Source organism: Panthera onca, chromosome B1 (assembly GCF_046562875.1).
Source record: "Panthera onca isolate mPanOnc1 chromosome B1, mPanOnc1 haplotype 2, whole genome shotgun sequence".
NCBI lineage: Eukaryota > Metazoa > Chordata > Mammalia > Carnivora > Felidae > Panthera > Panthera onca.
In genome coordinates this window covers 127,788,472-127,810,819 of record NC_138342.1, presented here as the reverse complement: position 1 = coordinate 127,810,819, position 22,348 = coordinate 127,788,472, and the positions used below count along the sequence as shown (strand labels likewise).

Below are 22,348 nucleotides of genomic sequence, written 5' to 3'. Positions count from 1 at the left end.
GATGCGTGATAAAAGGATAAGGTATCAGATTCTGAAATGGTATACACATTGTGAGTAAACGAAGAGAAGACATGGGAGGGGAGAGTGGAATCAATGAGCTGGGAAATGCACATTCCCTGGTTTACAGGCAAGTTCACTAATGCCTCAGTTGCCTTCCTCACAGGGCCTTGACATTCAAAGCTACAGAATGGGCTGGTGCCACAGAAACCAATTGTCCCTAGAGACCTGCAGGTCTGTATTTTCAGAAAACATCAGTACATGCAGCCACCAGCGTGAGGTGGGCCATGGACAGAAGGGAGAAATAAAGGAGGCATCCTCATTAATACCATGGCATTTATGTCTGGCCGCTGCCAGAGAAAGCCCTGTCACCATTGCTTGTGAAGCCCCTGGCCAACCTTCGTCACCTGGTGGAGGACCCTGGGCCTGTAACAGGTGAGAAGGCTGTTTTGAGGGGAGAACACCATATTCTCACTTCTATCCTGAGGCCCAGTCCTCCTTAGAGATCGTAAAATGAAGTCCATCATACATCCTGTTTTACAGAGAAGGGATATTTATTTTCCTAAGAGGAAAATCTAGACATGGAACACAGTTCCTCAAGGTAGAAGACAGGAAGGAAAAAGCTCATATACTTTTAAATGGATACTCAGAAATCATCAAATGATATTACCAAAAGGGGAAAACGGATACTCTGGATTAGCAGAAAGCCCCCAGGATGGCCTTAAATCCTAAACATCAATGCATATTCCTTTCCACAATTATTTGTATAGTACAAGTATGAGACAAGTTATAAAGATCTGTGTTTGAGTGAGTGCTCACTGCTAGCTAGCTAAGTGACTGTCAATGGTTAGTCAACAACCATTTACTCCACATCCACCACAGCGTGCTTCCTTGAAACTGTCCAAGGCACTGACGACGTAAAAATAATTAAGATACATACCTTGCCCTTAATGGTGCTTACCTATAGAAGGAGACAGACAAGCACATGATAAACTCACCACATCAGGGCATGCAGAGCAAAACTAGAGGTGGCCATGACTGACTCGGTCCAGGGAGTCAGGAATGACGTCAGAGAGGACATGCCTTTTGCTCAGTGCCTTATAAGATGAATACATTTGCCACATTGCTGGGAGAGGCAGCATTTCAAATGTAGACCAGTATGGAAATAAGCAATGATATGTAATGGTATTGATAAAGTTCAGTCTAATGAGTAAGGACAGGAAAACTTGGGTTTGTATTATCATGATATAAAATATTCAGATAACCTCACCTAAGCAGTAATGATGATGATACTCAGCCCTGAAAGGTAGAAAAAGAGGGGAAAAAATGGTCTTGTTTGTGTCTAGGGGGAATGTGTGAAGAAGTCCCTTATCAGCTTCTCTAAAATTTCTCTACAATGTGGACACAAAGATTAGCCCAATTAGTAAGCTGTGTTTATTAAGGCCACCATGGAGGTGTGCTAAATATGACATGAAGGTGAGTGTCACTCTGGCCAGATAGGTGGGGAAGGGTCGGTAACAGAAGAGACTAAAAAGGTAAACTGGGACCAGATTATGGGCCCTCCAAGTGCCACAGACTTTTCTTCTGTAGAACAGTGGGACAAATAAGACTTGTAAACAAGAAAAATCAACATCTGAGTCTCAATTTCTGTACCTGTAAAGCTGAGATAAATGGACTAAATTATTCCCAAAGTTCTGTTCTGCATGTAAACAAACCGTCATATTCTACTTCCACCTCCTATAAGCTTCTCATTCTCTGATTTATTCTTCAGAATTTTTACCTCATAAAATAATTTTCCTTCTCACCTTTCTTTAGTCAGTACCATCAATCAAAACATAGATGTACATGTGGGGTGCCTGGGTAGCTCAGTCCATTAAGCAACCAACACTTGGTTTTGGCTCAAGTCATGATCTCACAGTTCATGGGTTCAAGCCCCACATCAGGTTCTGTGCTGTCAGTGTGGAGCTTGCTTGGGATTCTCTGTCTTCCTCTCTCTCTGCCCCTTTCTTTCTCTCACTTTCTCTCTCAAAATAAATAAACTTAAAAAAAAAAAACGTAAATGGAAACGTGTTTTCTAATGTCTGATAAACAATAAATACAGAAATACATATCAATTCAAGAAATCCACTAATGCTTTATGGTCACTGGTCACTAACTTGAGTCATGCTGAGTCCCTTCATTTAAATTCTCTCAATCCCTTATTGCAGGATTGGTATAGACTCTGAAATGATACTGTTTGCATGAGATCATGTCATTTTAAAGGGAGAGAGGTATGAATTGGAACAAAAACAGCAGAGATGACGTACCAAGAGGTTCTCTGGCTTGATGTCTCTGTGCACAATGCTGAGGCCATGAAGATACCTGAGGGCGTTGGCCAGGTTGTACACCATCGCGCTGCCATCTCTCTCAGTGTACTTGGTTGAAGAGGTAATTGCATCAAAGAGATCCCCACCCTAATGGACACATAAAAAAGAACACAGCAAAATGTCAATGGTGACAATCCCGTGAAGGTAACAAAGAAGGTTCATCAGCCTGGAGCAGATGAAAAAATGACATAAGTGCCATGAAAAATGATGATAAATAATGAAAGTTTCAAGGTAGGAGATCATTTTTTCCAATTAGGTCCTTCAAGAACATGGTTAAGTCTTGGGATTTGGCACCAATGAAATCTCCTGAAATCTCTCCATCCTCTTACTTTGACCAATTCCATCACCAGAAAGAGCTCAGTAGCTGTTTCCATCTCTTCGACCAGCATGATGATATTTGGATGTTTCACCCTGCGCAGGATTGACACTTCATTCTCAATCAGGTGCTCCTGTCAAAGGAAGGGGTTAGAGAGGTGGATCAGACACCACAGAACCATCTGCCTGATTTCTATAACCTAGAGGGTGCATAGTCTGCTGACGGGAAGCATCCCCCTTGGCGCAAAGCAAACCAAACCCTGGCCAAGCTGGTTTCCATAGGGACAGGACAAGTCAGTGTGACGTGTCACTGTCACCAACAAAAAGGAACTGATTATCTTCAAAACGTCCCTTGAAAGGGCTCAATGGTGTTGTCCTGGCACATAAAACATACTGCCTTCTTATCTCTTCAACACCTTAAGAGGTCATGACACTGGCAGCTTGGGCACACAGCACTGTGCTTTGTGATTCATATGGAACCACTTTTTTAATGTGAATGTAACACTCAAAATTAAGATCAAGTATACAAGGAAATTTGCATGTGTATGGAATACAACTTGAGCATTAAATTTTTTGTTGTTTTTAAACCATTACTAATATGAATTTGAGTTTCATGTTGAAATTTACAAAGCGGAAAAAAAAGTTTTTCCTCTATGGCTGGATATAAAATCATTCCCCAGAAGGATGTTCCTTATTATCTTGTATTTCAGAAATCAGAAAACAGAGTACCATAGGGACCATGGTTCTCATTTTATTTCTAACCACTTGCCTGAAAATACTACTTATCAATCCTTGTGAGTCATGCAGCCAGGATCAGCAACTGTAGCAAAAATGTTTACCCACAGCATTAAGGAATTATTCTCAATATACCAACCATGAATCATGTATAACTATTGCTCTACTTTATTATGAGACATGAAAATATTTCAGGAATATCACATTTGTTGATCCTCAGTAGCTATAATAATGAATTACTTTGAATTTAGGATATGCTCTGTGAAATTAACTAACTGCCCTCTGACACATTCTAGGTTTTCAAATGTAACTTATACCTAAAGCTTACTGTTTAAGAGATATCATTTGCTACCTACATGCACACATATGTATACACCCATATGTGTGTGTATGTCCCTCATATCGTCCCTTTTGCCTTTGCTATCATGAATCTCAGAACCAAATTTAGTGTCCACTGCAATAAGAGAATTATCTCTAGGTCAAGATATCATTTAGGTTCTTGTCTTATCTTCACACATCCATGTGTACATATCATTTTACTCTAAGCCACCTCAAATACTCTGACAATAGATGAAGTACACATTATAACAAAAGAATAGCATCCACAGAATATCTGTGCTAGCTCCCACACATGTGGAGCGTTTCCTGAGCATTGAATGCCCCGTGCTTGTCCAAGTAATCACTCAGTCCGTGTTGGCAAATGACAGTGCAAATGCTAAACAGAAGTAGGAAAAGAAGCAACATTTACTAGGAATCTAGTCACTATTTGTCAGTCGCTTTGCGAAGTACTTGTGTAATGTCTTAACGCTTTATCCTTAGAACAGCCTTTTGAGGTAAATGCAAACCTAGGTTTCTGACATCCAAGCTCACATTTTTTGTGCTACACAACATCACCTTGTTTTTTTTTAATTATTATTATTATTTTAAGTAGACTTCATGCACAGTGAAGAGCCCAAGGTGGGGCTTGAACTCACAACCCTGAGATCAAGACCTGAGCTGAGATCAAGAGTCGGACACTCAACCCACTGAGCCACCCAGCTGCTCCACAATATCTAACCTTTTAAAGAGGAATCCTTCAGTAAAAAGAATTTTTCAAAGTGAAAATGACAGCTGCAAAGCTGAAAATACTTGATTTCTTGAAAAGATAGAAACTAGAGGTGTATTACACTGAGTTGCGGTGTAACTCAGAACCACGCTAGACTTTGTGCAGGGAGGAGAATCTATACCCCTTAATGAGCAGGGGTGGGAAGTCTATGCCCAGCCTGAGACTCAGCAAATGCTCCCAAATCTCCGGGAAGAGCGGCGGTTCTCAGAGCCTAGCGCACCATGGCTGGGAGGCTGGGGACAGGGCCACCTACCTGTTTCCAAACTCCTATGTCTAAGTTACAGAGCCACAGCACAAAGCAGCAGACAGTGCCCTGGTCCCTCAGCCAACTCCTTGTGGACACAGAAACAAAGACTCAGCAAACCCTCCACATTTGTTCACTTACTTAGAGGCCTCTGGATCATCTGTGCCAGGCTTGTCTTTTATTGCACTAACAAGCAGAGTTAGATGTACTTTTGTGAACATGCAAAGGCGAGCAAATGCACTTAATTCACTCTACATGAAGCCAAGATGACAGGAGTTACTACCACCGCAGTAAAAGAGGCATTTTGTTTTCAGGCTAAATGGATCTATCACTTCAGTTCTCCTCTGAAGTTGGAAGAGTCTGTAAATTTCCCTCTATTCAGAGGCTCTGTTAGTGATGCTAATTTAGAGTGACATATGTAAAGTAATCCCCACTACCAGTACCCCAGGAGCTCTCTCAAACTGGAGCTAAAGTAAGATGTCTACCACCTAAGGAGACTACACCTTTCAAAAGTTATCTTTTTCAGTAAAGGGCTCAAGAGAAAGTCTTCTTGGGAACTTTCTGCATCATGGAACTTCCCCCAGGACCACCGGCAGTGTTACACTGGAAACACTGAGCAGGTCCTGCAACATTTTCTCCACCACTGTGTGTTATCTCAGCTTCAGTACTCTCCTCCACAATGGCTTGTATTCTAAGCACACAGTGAATGTTTCTGTTGGAATGTGGGAGATGGCAGCCTTTGTCTTCCAACCTCTGAACTATGCCGTAAAATTGTCTAGGAAGGAACAATCCACTTTTTAAACTAATCATTATCGGAAGCAAAACAAAAGTAGTCCATAAAAATCTTTCCAAACGTCATCTTCCTATTTCTTAGGCAACCCACATGTAATCTTTGTTTCTAATATGTAAACTCTATAGATTACATTTGTCAGAAAAAAAATCTCTGAATGCAATATGAACGTCACTTTTATCTTGAACTGCAGTGAACTTACATTATTCAGCCATCTACCATTATTCATGTTAAGTGATTCAGGATTCTAACTCCAAATAATTTACATATGAATCATTTCATGGCAGTGGTCCATGGTTCTGAGTGAGAGTAAATAACAAAGAAAACTGCTAACTTGGCAAAGGATACCACCTTATCTTTGGCTGTGGTGGTTTTTAATGTATAAAAGGGGTAGTGGGGGTGGAGAGAGAAATGGATTGGGGAATAAACAACTCTCCCAAACTACACTCATCATCTTGTCTCCACCCACCCCAGCCCCACAAAGCAGCCCTTTCCTCCTGTGCCTTCTGTCTCATTGAATGAACTTGGCTGTCCAAGTCAGACAGGAATCCCCAAGCCCTTCCCTCATCTGCTACCAACAGCCCCTCAATCCCAAATCCCTGCCAGGAGACCTTCTCAACAGCCTCTGAATCCATCCTTTCACCTCTATCCCTATTACCAATCTCTCACTTGGACCTCTAGAAATTTGCAAAAGTTTTCTCTGTCTGGAATTCCCACCCACCTCCTCCACTCCTCGGGGGAACTCCTATGTATTCCTCAGGTCTAGATTGGACCTCTCCTCCTCTAAATAGACTCCCCTACTCAACCATGGCTGAGTGAGGCACTGTTCTTACTTTCCTCAATTCCCACTGTTCCAACCACTGCTCTCATCCTGCTGTCTGGAAGCTTCTGTTCAACCTTGCTCTCCAGCAACGAGCATAGTTGTGAAATGCCTGAGTGAATAAGCACATTGCACATTGCTCTTGGCCAACGGTGACTTTCCAGGTGGTATCCACACTGCTTAATGAGTACTGCTGAGGATAATACAGTAAGAGAGAGAAAATGTTCAGATCACCCCATGTGATTTCCGTGGTAGATGTATGGAGTGGATTGAATGATGGCCACCCACAGATACCAAGGCCTAACCCCTGGAACTTGTAAATAGTACCTTATTTGGAGAAAGGGTCTTTGCAGCTGTGATTAAGGATTCTGCAATGACAAAATAACTCTGGACTATCTGGGTACCATCACAATTGTCCTTATGAAGGGAAACAGAGGGAGATTTCACAAACAGAAGAGGTAAAATAAACACATAGAAGAGAAAGTGATGTGAAGACAAGAGGCAGAGGTTGGAGCGACGTGGCCACAAGCCAAGGAATGCCATCAGCCACCAGAAGCTACTCAAAGAACAGATTTTCCTCTAGAGCACCAAAGGGAGCGTGGATTTCAGACTTCTGGCCTCCAGAACTGTGAGAGAATAAATTCCTGCTGTTATAAGCCACCAAGTTTGTGGTAATTTATTCCAACAGTCTCAGGAAGCTAATACAATATACATTTGGGTTTACGTTGCGCTAGGTTCCATTACATGTAGATAATGAATACATAACTGTGGGAAGTGAAGGATGCATCCCCAAGCGAAGGATGCGGCACCATAACAGAAAGCTCAGAGCTTCATACCCTGTGCAAATTTAATAAATAATCATTTAGAATGAGTATTATTTAGACCACTAGATATGGAAGAATTCTTAAATTTACACACATCACAGCCTTCTCAACAGCGTCCATAAATGTGGCCCCACAGCACGGCTTGCAATAACCTCCTACTTAGAAGCACCTAACACATTTTCTATCCTCTGGGCCCTTGCTCAGGCCATGCAGGCCACCTGGAAGGCTTTCCTTGCTTCCTTGCTTTCCTTGTTTTCCTTGCTGCCTATTGAAATCCTCCCCACTGCTCGAGGCCCAGCTCGAATGCTTGCTCTCTGGCATCTTCACCGGTCACCTAACTTCTCTCTCATGTGCTACCTCCAAACTCCCCTAACATTCTCTACAGAACTGGTATTAATTTATATGCTAAATTACACTCTTCCTAGCAGTTTCCTGCACACACGTTACATTTTAGGAACATGAGCAAACCAATCTAACAATGTATATGGAAATTACAGAAAAGCAAACAGAAGGCCAGAAAGGTTAAACACTTTTTTCCCAGGTTCTTATTAAGTGAACAAGTGAATAAATTGAACTTGGATAGGGAACATGGCAGACTGGCTAACGTAATAGGATATGGCACCAACTAGCACAAAATTCCAATCACTGTTCTGCCTCTGTGGGACTTTTGGGAAGCTATTTAATCTGAATCTCTTTTATCAGTGAAACTGGTATATCTTGTTGAGCAAGCCATTAAAGGTAATGTGCAAAATTTTTCTATGTCCAAGCCTGGATAGATTATACATTTTAGTAAAACACAAATATCATTGTCAGCATTATTAATTTTTCTGTGTACAACCCACAAAGCAGAGGTAACTGACAATACCACAGAATATAGCTAATTCCACTATACCACCCTCTAAATTTTGTTTTTAAAAACAAATTATTTATACCATTTTTTTTCTAAGAGTAATATTTAATGGAAAAAGCAACTTATTTGGAACAAAGCAAGGGCTAAAATTATAATTTTAGAGGTGCGTGGGTAGCTAGGTTGGTTAAGCATCTGACTCTTGATTTTGGCTCAGGTTATGATTTCACAGTTCATAGGATCAAGCCACACATTGGGCTCTGCGCTGACAGCATGGAGCCTACTTGGGATTCTCTCACTCTCTCTCTCAAAATAAACTTTTTAAAAAAGTCTAAATAAATAAATAAAATTATAATTTTATATAGTCAATATTGAAATAGTTGCTCAAATAAGCAAAATGTAAGAATGCAAATAGGTATATGATCATGAATTATAAAAATAGAATGACATTTAATAACAAGGAAAAACAGATCCAAATGTTTAAAGTGACCTAATCATTTGCCTCAACACTTAGTGCACCAGATTAAAAGTTTTTGCATATAAAGAGCTTTTTCTCAACTACTAAAACAGCTGCTTAAAGTTTAATCAGGTAAACAATATCCCTACCATAGCAATTATTATTATTATTATTATCATTATTATTTTACTTTTTTGAGTAATATGTTGTTTAGAACTGGGCTCCCAAAATTATGACACATTCTGCCTAAAGCACACCATACCAGAAAGAGCAACACTTGCATCTGGGGAAAAGGCTTTGCAGTTAAAAATTTAATAATATTGTTAGAACAAGTAAAAGCACACAGAATTACTTAACAAAAATTAACTGTAAAAAAAACCTTATTCTTCAAAGAAAAGGGGGGGGCATTTCGGATAGCCTCAGCTTCATAAGCTGTCACAGTGTGGCAAAAAAAAAAAAAAAAAAAAAAAAAAAAAAAGATATGACAAATGTGCCTTTTGCCTTTCTGAAACTTCACCATAATAATAATACTTTTTTTGTTAAGAATTCACAATTTTATACAAATCCAGTTAAGACTAGTTTAGAGTTTCATAAATATAACATTACTACTATCACTTCAAAGTCTCCTAATTATAAATTCTGAATTCCTGTGGCATATTAATAATGTTAACAGTTAATATGTGTTAAATTCCTATATACTGATACTTCTCTACATTTTTTCCATATCTTAATTCAGTTAATACTCATGATGACCTTGTGTCTTAGATTTTATTAATAACCACATTTTAGGGATTAAGTAACTTTTCCATGATAACGGAACAAAAAGAGGCATGGAACCAAGACTCAACTTTATACAATATGGCACTAGAACAGCACTGTTCAACAGAAATATAAGGTGATCCACACATATCTAAATTTTCTCATATCCCCATTAAGAAATGTAAAAGTAAGCAGATAAAATAACTTATGTAACCCAATTTTTCCAAAGTATTATTGTTTCAACATGCAGTCAAATACAAAAGACATTAATGAGGTACCACATTCTTTTTTTTAAGTCTTCAAAAGTCTACTGTGTATTTTACATCTACATTTCAGTTCAGACTAGCCACATTTCAGATAGCCACATGTGTTACTGAGTTTGAGAGACTTGCTTTCTTAAATGCTATGCTACCAGAAAGTAATCTAAAAAAGTCTTTGTCATCCCTGTTATAGAATATTTTTCAAACATAATTAACTTAGCAATACTCCAGCAGCACTTCATCATTTGATCTTTCCCAGCCCAGCTTGAGAGTGGGACAGGAGAAAAAAGTTCATCTGGTGTCGGGGGGGCGGGGAGGACAATTCTTCATGGTGTTTCCGCACATCTTCATCAGCTTTTGTGACAAACTATCTTCCCAAGGGTAGAGTTAGGGTCTCCCTCAGAGGTAGAGGACAGATTTGGTTCCTGACCATGGTAATAAAAATAAAGTTCTCCTCTGGGGCAAGATTTGGACAGGTTTGGCCCCTTCATAAGACTGGGGGTTTATTAAGCTTGAGGACCCTCAACTGTGATGGAAACATCTTGTGTGCACAGCGATTGCCGCAACCCTTCCGCATCACTTTTGTGGGACTTGAGAGCTACGGGGAACCAAAGCCACCTCTTGTGCCATGAGGAATAAAGTCTCCTGTCACTGACCCAGCAACCTGGTATCTTCTGCTAGAATCCATAAAGCTAGCAGGCTAATTTGTTAGTTTGAAAGCAGGGTAAAGTCTTAGACCCATCACGGTTCTTGATATATCTTCTGGGGATTGCTGGGTTTGGAAATAGGCATCTCCCAAAGAAAAGAGCTTACATTTTTGATAGCTAAGACCACATGAACTCAATTTATTGTTTTATGATTAAATTTTTGAAACAATGACAGGACAAAACAAAAACAAACAAACAAAAAACCCCAGCTTCATAGTGCTTCCCCCATTTTTGATCAGTGGCCTATTCCTGTTAAGGCCTTGTCAATGTCCACATAAATTCCAGCAAACACCTCACACCAAGGTTTCTCAGTTTCTTTTATACAACATTTATGTATACTGTACCTTTCCACAACATTTGGCTTTGTCTATAATCTTCAGGGCAAATTCCTTTCCAGTGGACCTATGAAACAAACAGAGAAAGGCAATTTAAAGATACAAATCAAAGATACAATCATTCTTGATTTTCTCTACAGTACAAATTCAGGGAAGAAGGACTGGCTTCCTCCTCTGTACATCAGGAACAATGTTGAGTGGGGTCAGGGAGAAAGGTACCCCCCCCAAAAAAAAGAAAAATCCAAAGTCACCCTGTCAATCTTCTTTTATAAATATTAATTATAATATTATTAAATAAGTCACATATTAAAAATACTTACATTGTATCAGAGTTGGACAAGGAACTTCTTCCATACTAAAATCTCAAAACAGTTTTCTTAGGAGGCAGAATAAAATTAAGAAAAATGATTCAAAGTAACTGAGAACTTTCTATTATCAATATATCTTTACATTAATCTATTAATGATTAAAAAACCCTAGACTTTCAATATCTATTTCTCAGCAGAACTCCATCTGGTATCATTTTATCCATAGCTTTCAAGGCTTATATCTGGTAGTAGAGAGATCAGTCATTTACTCGGACATACAAATGTTGATGTTGTTATTTCACTTTTAATCACCTTTAACATAATTTAATCTGAACACGCCAAAAAAATTCCTGTAGAATAGGAAAACACTTCAACAAAGAATATAGAAGTATTCTTGGAATATATTAGTTCTCTCAAGTCCAGCTGTTTTTGCCATATAGTCAAAGTACATACTGATGAAGCTGACCTTAAAAGAATAACATTCATTTAAATTACTTCTCCATAACATAAACCAAACACGGATTCAGATTTCTTTTTTTTAATATATATTTTACTTATTTGAGAGTGAGAGAGCATGCACACTAGAGCATGTGCAGGGGAGGGGCAGAGAGAGAGGGAGAGAATGAATCCCAAGCAGGCTCCGCGCTGTCAGCGAGAGTCCAATGTGGGGCTCAAACTCAGAAACAACAAGATCATGACCTCAGCTAAAATCAAGACTCGGAGGCTTACCCAGCTGAGCCACCCAGGCGCCCTGGACTCAGACTTCTAACGAGTCTTCAGAGGTCATATTTTAGCTGCTTAATTCGTTACCTGGGAGACAAGCTGTGCACCAGGGCTAAGTCAAACAACGCAGAGGGCAGGGAAGCGTCCTCTACAAGGGGCACTGAAGCTTCACTGGAGACTGGCAAAATGGAAAAGCTGTACTTACAACTTTCTGGAAAATTCCCCACAAATAATAAAAATTACCACTTACAACAGGTCAGACATTGGTCTATAAACAAAAAGACTCTAATCTGAGTGTTTTCCAGTTTTTATATTGTTTAAAAAAGGCCTGGAATTTAAAAGAATGGATTTCTTACCATTTGAGAATTTAGGACTTTAAACAAAATGAAGCTGAATAAGCAAAAATATAATTTTAATATAGGCAAAAGTTGGCTGACTCGGATCTTAATAGAGTCAGAGCTCATGTATCCTGAACTACTAGTATAAACAACTCGGTATTAACTGAGAACAGTGCCTGACACAGGTAAGTGCTATATACATTTATTTTTTAAATGATAAATCTCTCACCTCAACTGCATACAAAGCAACTTCATATTCTGTGTGTATACCTGTATTTTTTCTGGTCAAACTGCCTGTGGGCTTACAAAGCAGCTGATCCTAACAGCAGACTTTTCCAGAAAGGGGGAAATAGAGATTTCCCAGGAAGGCATTTTATTCATACATTCAGGTAAGAATAGACTCTAAGGAAGAAATGTATGTGTAGGTGAACAAATGATTATCCTCACCTGTCCATGCACTCCTTGACTACTGCAAAATTCCCATCACCAATAACCTTCCCAATTTTGTATTTCTCAAGAAGAGTTGATGATTCAGAGCACCTGTTTCCATTCACACCTGCACAAAAGGATAAATGCAAAGTCTAGCAAACACATCAGCATTCATCTAGATTCCTATGTATCTGGGCAATAATAAATTGCAATGCATTCATTTCTAAGTCAATGATGAATCATTAGAAAATTTCTAAGCATATCTTCTGAGGAGAACACCTGAATCACCAATTTGCTTTTAACCTTGCTGTGGAATCTGAAACAAACATAATCAATAAACCTAACAAATTCCCCAAACATCAGCTGAAATAAGTAAAAAGGAAGCTTAACCTAAGCTTTGTAAACTTTTCTGTTAACACTCAAGAAAGGGGAAGGGGACAATGGTGGGGATTTAATCTCATCTTATAAATTTTTAAGATTTCTCCTCAGGATTTTCTAGTAAAGAAAATTCCACCCAGCTGGGATACCTGTGAAGGCTAACTCCTGCCTCCAAGTCTTCTCAAAAAGGGGAAGGGGGAGAGGCAGGAGGACAAAGTGGTTAAAATGACTACTTTTACAATGCATCCCCAGTGCCCAGCACACAGCAGACAACCAATGAAGAAACACAGTTTTGCTACCTAATTGAGAGAAAGTCTATGTGTAGGACTTGTGAGCAGACTGCCACTAAGGAGAAAAATACGTAAGCCCAAGTGTAAAATCTGAAATTGGGTTAGCTTAATTAGAAGCAAGGAAACTTTATCTATCTTGTAGTGACTCCCACCCACTATAGCTCAATAGGCTAATTGGTGACATGATTACATCCCTGTTTAGGAAGATTATAATTTAGCATCAAGTGGGTTTTGGGTGGCCACCAAGTTCACATGGATAACTTCCTGTATAAAAGAAATCATCAGATTGAGGACTACCTTCAGGACTCATGCAACGACCAAGTTCAGGTCCACCATTTACATTCGAAGAAGATCTGCCATGTGCAGAAATCTGCTGAAAGAGAGTGACCATTACTTATCAGGATAAATTTACAAATATTCAGCTAGCAAATCCTTAAAGAAGATGCTTATACTGTGCAAAAATATAATGATACAAGAAGAGAGGAGGTATCTCTTTCTCATCTCTTCCACACACACACACACCATTAACGTATCTCTTCCTTAAAGTATTTTCAATTCAGATTGGATGTCAGGAAACTTGACAGTATGTTATTCTCTTTGATACTGTTTTGCTTGTGACCTCAGGGGAATAAAGTAAAGGAAACTATCATGGCACCACCGCTGAACAAGGAACTATAGGTAATTCCAAGAAATGTCAGCACCGAGTCCCCAGATCCCACCACCGCCCTGTGGCCGACCCCAGGGGGGGCCCTAAGGGGGAGCCCTTTTCTGAACTCCAGCCCCATGCCCAGCACTGTACCACCTTCCACACCCTCCTGTGGCTTCAGGATCCAGAGTGTAGCCCTGGCTCAACCCTCTTCTTTACTGACCCCAAGACAGCAAGAATTCCTCCTAAGCATGTTAAAAACTTTTACTACTAGGAACCAGAGGGAAATAAAAGATAAAACTAAAAGACAGATTCCAACTCAGTGACACTGCAGTTCCCAGTCACAAAAATATCTGTAATCCTTAAAAGAATTAAAAAACTCATATTAGGGGCGCCTGGGTGGCTCAGTCGGTTAAGTGTCTGGTTTTTGAATATTGATTGGCCCAGGCCATGATCGGGCAGCTTCGTGGGCTCAAGCCCCGCGTCAGGCTCTGTGCCAACAGGCCAGAGCCTGCTTGGGATTTTCTTTCCCTCTCTCTCTCTGTCCCTCCCCTGCTCATGAGAACTGTCTCTCAAAATAAATAAAACTTAAAGAAAAAAAGAAAAACTCGTATTATTCATATCATGTTTACTATTACGTATGCTTAGGGAATTTTTTTCTTTTTTTCTTTATCCCTAAGGGCTTGTAGGCTTTTAAACTCAAATTTTCCTCTTTGAACTTTGTCTTTCTTTCTTTAATGATTCCTTTCAGGAGCTTCCAAGGTCAAAGGACTTACCAGATACTAAGAAGCCTCTTTGACATCTTTTGTACTGCTGTGCATACCTACTTGCCTCGATGCCCAAGCTGTCCTGGTACCTCTGTCCCATAAAGGCAGTGCCTTATTCATCACTGCATCTCCCGTATGCAGCACAGTGCCTGGTACACACAATCCTGATTTAATACTTGCTGATCAAAAACACAAATGACACAGGGCCCACTCCCTTCCTCTGGATGAAGTAAGAACCTTGCTGAGACGGAGTTTGGTTCGAAACCCAGGAAAGCCCAATACTGATTTATACACATTGCTTCAAATAGGATCATCCAGAAGGTCTTCTGGAATAAGATATGAGTCTCAAGAATAAGAGGCATTAAAAATTGGTCTGCTTTCTCAGATCCCATGTAGCCACACCTTGTGTGGACAGTAAAACCAGCAGCAGCATGTCCTGTTGGGAAACCTAAGGCCAAGGGAAGGCAGTTCTGAGAGTCAACCAGTCAGCTCCTGTCCTGAGTGGCAACCATGCTTCTCACAAGTTCTGCCTCCTTCACTCTGACATGGAGAATAACTGTAGCAACGTGTGTACGTGCAGGGTGCCTTTCAGGCCACCCTTTATCTTGAAAACGCTACAGTCAGCTCACACTTCACCATCCACAGACTCCTCGGAGTTCAATCATTTTGTTTCTCACAAGGTAAATGGAGGACAAAGTTTTTCACATGTTAGCCTTTTTGTTTTCTCCTGGTTTTGTTTTTTTGTTTTTTTTCCTGCTGAAATGAAAAGCAACTCCAGAATCAGCAGTATTCTATGTTAGAATGTTTAAAAGGTAGATTGTTTAAAACTAAAGCCCAGAGAGGCGGCTTAAAGGGAAGCCGAAAAGAAAACTACAAGGTTCTTCAGTCAGTTCTGTTTCCACAGCTACCAAGCTGGTCCTGGTCCTCCTCGGGCTTCTCCTGGAGCCTCATCAAAAGCCTCCTTAGTTACTTTCAGTTTCAGCCACATTCCACACAGGATTGCCAGGAAACTTCTGCAAGCATAGTTCTGGTATGACCCCTACGATCGATCTAAAACCTCAGTGGGTCTTTGTGACCAACAGAACACCAATAGGATAATCCCATGATTTGTCTCCCTACCTACCTATCCAATTTGTTTCCCACCACTTTTTATCATGCATTTTATACATTAAATGAATCTTTTTTTAAAGTTGCTTAAACTTCTTAAATCTTAATTTTCTACTTTGAATATAGGGGTAGTAGCAGCTCCTAGCTCAAAGATTTGCAAGTAAATTTAAATGAGCTCATACATGTAAACACATTTAGCGTGTCAACTCACTGACATGTAATTAAGTCATTATTAGTTATTAGTATACCTTTCCTTAAAATATAGTAAGTACAAAATAATAAATTAGTCATTATTATATTACCTATATGTGGTATATATTATATATAAGTCATTATTAGTTATTAGTATACCTTTCCTTAAAATATCTAGCATAGAGCCTAGAATCCAGTGACTGAGAATTGTTTTCCAACTACTGAATGTACAATGGCTACAAGAGCTCTTTTGCTACATAATTCATTCCTCTTCTAATCTAACCCTTCGTAGACTGAAAACGGTCAGTCAAGTGAATAAGAGATCCAAATTAAATTCATATTAGCCAGGGGCGCCTGGGTGGCTCAGTCAGTTAGGCATCTGACTTCAGCTCAGGTCATGATCTCAGGGTTTGTGAGTTTAAGCCTCGTGTCAGGGTCTGTGCTGACAGCTCAGCTTTGGATTCCGTGTCTCCCTCTCTCTTTCCACCCCTCCCCCACTTGCGCACGCGCTGTCTCTCAAAAGTGAATAAACATTAAAAAAAACTTTAAAAAATTCATATCAGCCAAATTCTTAATGGAATAAAGACAAGAAGAATGTCATTTTGGAGAAAGTATATCCCAAAAAAATAAATGGAAAGATCCCTTTTTATTTTTAAAGTTTATTTATTGGGGTGCCTGGGTGGCTCGGTCAGTTAAATGCCCGACTTTGGCTCAGATCATGATTTCATGGTCTGTGAGTTGGAGCACTGCATCAGACTCTATGCTGACAGCTCAGAACCTTGGTCCTGCTCTGGATTCTGTGTCTCCTCTCTCTGCTCCTCCCCTGCTCGCACTCTGTGTCTTCCTTTCTCTCAAAAATAAACACTAAAAAATTTTTTTAAATGAAGTTTATTTTGAGAGACACAAAGACAGCATGAATGGGAGAGGGGCAGAGAGAGAGAGAGAGAGGCAGAGAGAGAATCCCAAGCAGGCTCCACACTTTCAGCACAGAGCCTGATGTGGGGCTCAAACTCACAAACCATGAAATCGTGACCTGAGCTGAAATCAAGAGTCTGACTGAGACACCCATGTGCCCTGGAAAGATCCCTTTTGATCACTGCTCACCCCTAGATTACAGTGATGGGGGAGGGGGACTGTTAATACCTGGAAACAGCAGGGGCAGTGACCATCTTATCTGCATGTCTAAATTTCACAGCCCAGAATGGGGCAGCCCCACACCCTCAGGCCACAGCAGGCTGAGTCAGGCCTGGGTGCTGAGCAGAAACCATCTCTCCTCCAAACACTCTGAGCCTATGGAGGTGTGCAGTATGTAGGCCTCACGGCCACTGCTGAAGTCCTCAGACTTGCCTTTGTGCCTGCCTTCCCCCCACCTGCTTGCTTGCTTAGCTCTCCTGGAAGCAGATAGCTTTCTTCTAATAAGCCCCTTTCTTGAGCTAATTTGAGTACATTTTGGTTCACTGAAAGCTGATGTGTTCTAACTCAAGGCTTCTCTAAGAGGGAACTCTTGGAAGGGACTAAAATGCAGGCATTTTTACCTCCATATACATTTTCACATGGATGAGTGACTCCTCAGAGTGTTTACTAATTGAGTTCCTGTGAAGCACTGTAACTTTCCCAGTGTTTGTTTTGATTAACCCCCCAACACTGACCTATTCTGAATCCCAGGAACTCAGTAACAGTCCAGCAACTGCAAACATGGTTTATGTTGGGATTCAGAGGCAGCAAAGAACAAGGAAAGAGACCAGGAGACAGAGCAGGTGTGAGAACTGGTTCCCTAGTAACTAAAGAGAGCAGGACCTAACCTGAAGCCTGAGCAGGGGAAGCGCCCGTGGTGGGGAGGGGGGGGGGGGCAATGAAATGATACTTTCAGGAGTACCTGACAAAGGTTTCACTAAATCACCAGGAAGTGTAGACTTCTTAGCAAATACTGATGGCAAGAAGGGCATTTTTCAAAACTCTCAAACTGAAATTTTTTTAAGTGCTAAACCTCAAGCAATTACCAAAACAAAACCAAAAACCTCTGTAGAGTTAACAGGAGTGACATATCTAATTACCTATCCAAATAATGTTCCTTTATTTGAAAATAAAGCTTGGAAAATGAAACCACAAAGGGGAGTCATTTTATTACAGCACATCTGAATAGACAGGGACATGATTTGACACAGCAACAGCTTTCCTTTCCTCCCTCAGCAATAATCTAGGCTGAATTGTTAGAGAATATAAAGATGAAGGGACACGATCATTACCGCCCAGAGGTTTACAATCTCATAAGGAGACACATGTACATGCTTAAAACCTTTCTGGGAAACCTCTTCATTCCAAGAAATGGTTGCTAAGGTTCTGATGATTACAAAGGACTCTGAACACCTGTGAGAGGCAGCCATTTTACTAAGGCATGAATCTGGACTTGTAATGCTTGAATCACACAGCTAGTGATTAAGTTCACTTGACCCCCCAGCAAAGAAGCTTGGTGCTCCAAGGGTACAAGAAAAGCTGGGTATTCACCAAGATCCCTGGACAGATCCCTGGCAAATGTGAAGTGTCTATTGTGCAGCATAAAGCAAAGCATTCCCAGTGCCCTGAGAGGCATGCAGACAAAGAGCAATGAAAATGCAGGGGATGAAGCTAGGACTACAAAATTCACAGTTTCCCAGGCACAATTTATGTATTTCCCTGTCCCTCTTAAGAATTATTCTCTTATTGAAGCAAGGATTGAATTAGCACCAGAGAGATTAAAATTTGGTGTTCTTGATTAAACCTGTCCCATTCCTATTGTCGAACTAACAATTTTTATTAAAATCTCTTAAAATGCTAATGAGCATTTATGCTTCCATCAGCAACTATGATGCTGAGACAGCACAAAGAAGTGCCTACACGCTTCATGTTAGCGAGATCCTCCTCAATAAAGCCTAAATGGATGGCAGCATCTGGGCTCTTTCAAGATTATCTTCTATAATTACTAACTGGTTCAAAAAGATGTGATTATATTTAGGGGTGGGGAGTCAGGGGGGGCATGTTTCCTAATGAGGCCCTGATTGGTCAAGGAGGGAAGGGGATGTAAAAGACCATGGAGATGTTTCTGAGAACATTATGTGACCAGGCTCTACGGCCCCATCTGGCAGCAGCAGGTCCATTTTTATGAGTAACCAAGGAAAGGAAACACATAAGAACCTGCTTCTGCTAAGAACATTTTTATTTTATTTTATTTTATTTTATTTTATTTTATTTTATTTTATTTTATTTTATCTTATTTTATTTTATCTTATTTTATTTTATCTTATTTTATTTTATTTATTTTATTTATTTTTTATTCTATTCTATCTTATCTTTTTATTTTAAGAAAATTCAGTTCCTCAGTTGCACTAGCCATATTTCAGGTGCCTAACAGCCACACATGTCTGGTGACTACTGTATTGGACAATGCGGATACGGACATTTCCCATCATCTCCCATCATCTCAGAATGTTCTACTGAAAAGCACTAGGTTAAGCACTTTAAAGATATATATATGTATATTTATTTTCTTTCTTTTAACTGAAGTATAGTTGATGTGCAACATTACATTAGCTTTATGTGTACAACATAGTGATCTGACATTTATATACATTATAAAATGCTCAATACGATAAGTACAGTTACTATCTGTTATCATACAGAGTTATTACAATATTATTGACTATATTTCCTAGCTTATACTTTACCTCTTAATCTCCTTCACCTATTTCACCATCTCCCAATTCCCTTCCCTTCTGGCAACCACCAGTTTGTTCTCTGTACTTATGAGTCTATTTCTATTTTGTTCAGTTCTGCTGAAAACTTTAAAAGACTTGGGGTACCTCAGTGGCTCAGTTGGTTAAACATCCGACTTCGGCTCAGGTCATGATCTCATAATTCGTATGTTTGAGCCCCATGTTGGGCTCTGTGCTGACAGCTCAGAGCCTGAAGCCTGCTTTGCATTCTGTCTCCCTCTCTCTGCATTACTTCCCAACTTGCACTCTGTTTCTCTCTCTCTCTCTCTCTCAAACATAAATAAAGATTTTTTAAAAAAATTTTTAAAAACTTGAAAAGACTTGAAAATAGAGCAGAAAAAGTCTAAGGTGTTCTCAACTGCTAGCACCATTAAAAAAAGCATTCATGGCTGACTGAGTAAATGCTAAATCAGTAACATTTCAGCTTTCTACATTTAGGTAAGAAATCAAGTCAGAGTGTCCTACGTTAAATTTCTTTGGTAAGTAGATTGTTACAACTTCCACAAAACTTAAAATTTAAAGAGAAACGTTAGGTACTACACTAAAAATGTAAAGCTTTATTCAAAAATGGGCAATTCTCAAAAAAAAGTAGAAATGACTATATCAATGGATTATAGCATATTGAGTTTCGAGTATAATGCTGGACACTATTTAATTCTGACTTTTAATAAAAGGAAACACTTGAGCAGAATCTAGGAGATATTGTATAATGAGTCGACTTTCTTGATGCATCTTGGGAAATGGCACCCTGATTCAATTTTTAATTGGCCTACTGCAGGGGTCAGAAATATTTTCTGCAAAAGGCTAGAGAGTAGGGGTGCCTGGGTAGCTCCGTTGGTTGAGTGTCCAGCTCTTAGCTTTAGCTCAGGTCATGATCTCAAGATTCACAGGTTCAAGCCTCATGTTGAGCCCCACCGTGTCTGGCTCAGCACTGACAGCATGGAGCCTGCTTGGAATTCTCTGCCTTTCTCTCTCCCTGTCCTTCCCTGCTTGTGCATATTCTCTCTCTCAAAAATAAATAAACAATAAACAAACTTTTAAAAATAAAGGCTACAGAGTAATGTTTTAGGCTTTGTGGTATGGTCTGTATCACAATTACTCAGCTCTCCTATTGTAGAATGAAAGCAGCCCCAGACCACATGTAAACGGAGTGTGTGGCTGTGTTCCAGTAAAACTGAATTTAGAAAATCAGGCTGTGGGCCGAATCTGGCCAGCAATAAACTCTTTGTCCGCAAGAACCTTCTTAGGAATCTAATTCTTACACTTTCATACTCTAGAACAGAATAACCCTCAGGGTCTGTCTGTTGCTGTAAAGCAGTGTTTCTCTGGCCTTGGCTGTACATTAGGATCACCTGGGATGATCCAACATCTTCTATTGCTGGGTTGCAACCCAGAGTAAAGAATCCCTGGGGTAGAGTGTGGGTATCTGTATTTTTTTGAGCTCCAAAGATGATCTAATGTGTGGCCAAGTTTGAGAACCTCTTTGGAGGAAGGTTCTGGCAGCAACTTTAATTCTTCAGCCACCTTAAGTTCTCTCTGTCACTCATCCAACAATCTAACCATTGCAAGTTATCTACTGCCAAAGAACAACTTTCTCTTTGTAAGAAAAGGAAAGAAGACACTTATTACAGTTTATTGAATGCCTACTTTGTGGCAAGTCCTAAAATGAGTACCTTATATGTTATGAATTAGGTATTATAATCTCCATTGATATGTGAAGAAACCAAAACTCAGAGAGGTTATATAACTTGCCCAAATGCCACAGCAAATGCAGAGTCAGAATCTAAACCCAGATCTGACTCCAGAGCCCAGGAGCTATTTGGCTATTCTCACAATGTCCCCTCCTCTGAGAACACAAAGTCCTCCAAGGCTATAAAATTAATATAGGGATGCCACCCAGTATAAGACCCACTCATTAAAATATTCATTGTGGTATATTTAGAATGTGCTTTCAGATTACAGAACTATAGTCACATCCTTATAATTTATTCAAATAATGTACCAATTCACAGCCTTTCCTCATATAAAGAGAACTTTAGAAAAATTTTTTTTCTTTAAAAAGATAACCTCTGAAATGTATTGAAGATTGTTTTAAGTCAGTATATTAGGTACTACTTGTAAATAGATTTACTTCCATTATCATTTTTGTGGATTTAATATTTTAAAAACATCAATTCCATTAAAAAAGAAAGCCAGTATGAATTACAATAAATGCTAAATTAAAAATGCATTTAATAACATAAATCTTCCAAAGAAGATATACAGATGGCCAATAGACACAAGAAAAGATGTTCAATGTCACTAATCATCAGGGAAATGCAAATCAAAACTGCAATGAGGTATCACCACACACCTATCAGAATGGCTTAAATAAAAAACACAAGAAACAAGTGTTGGTGAGGATGTGGAGAAAAAGTACCCCTCATTCACTGTTGGTAGAAATGCAAGCTGGTGCAGACACTGTGAAAAACAATATAGATATTCCTTAAAAAATTAAAAATAGGGGAACTTAGGTGGCTTAGTCGGTTGACCGCCCAACTTTTGATTTCAGCTGAGGTTGTGATCTCATGATTGTGGGATCAAGCCCTGCATCAGGCTCCACACTGAGCATACAACCTGCTTAATATTCCCTCTCTCTCCCTCTGCCCCTCTCTCCCACTGTCTCTAATAATAATAATAACAACAACAACAACAACAACAGAATTACTCCATGACCCATTAATTCCACTAGTGGGTATATACCCAAAGAAAACGAAAACACTAAGTCAAAAAGATATACGCATCCTTATGTTTACTGCAGCATTATTAACAACAGCCAAGATATGGAATTAACCCAAGTATCTATGATAAATGAATGGAT

The 22,348-nt window shown here is 39.6% G+C and overlaps 1 protein-coding gene across 8 annotated transcripts in view; it reads right to left on the bottom strand.

Moving 5' to 3' along the window:
- DCLK2 (doublecortin like kinase 2) overlaps positions 1–22,348 on the bottom strand; it is a 154,161-nt gene that overhangs the window by 21,364 nt on the left and 110,449 nt on the right. For 4 of the 8 annotated variants that reach the window (XR_009616605.3, XM_060655649.3, XM_060655644.3 and 1 more), the window contains 5 exons: positions 13,325–13,400; positions 12,378–12,486; positions 10,571–10,628; positions 2,693–2,812; positions 2,304–2,450 (listed from right to left, as the gene is read on the bottom strand). Coding sequence is in view for 6 of the 8 variants with exons in the window: in XM_060655649.3 (XP_060511632.1) it covers positions 2,304–2,450; positions 2,693–2,812; positions 10,571–10,628; positions 12,378–12,486; positions 13,325–13,400 (510 nt within the window). In the remaining 2 variants the exon portion in view is untranslated. The remainder of the gene's footprint in view (positions 1–2,303; positions 2,451–2,692; positions 2,813–10,570; positions 10,629–12,377; positions 12,487–13,324; positions 13,401–22,348) is intronic. The other 4 variants (XR_009616606.3, XM_060655645.3, XM_060655647.3 and 1 more) reach the window with 2 other exon arrangements.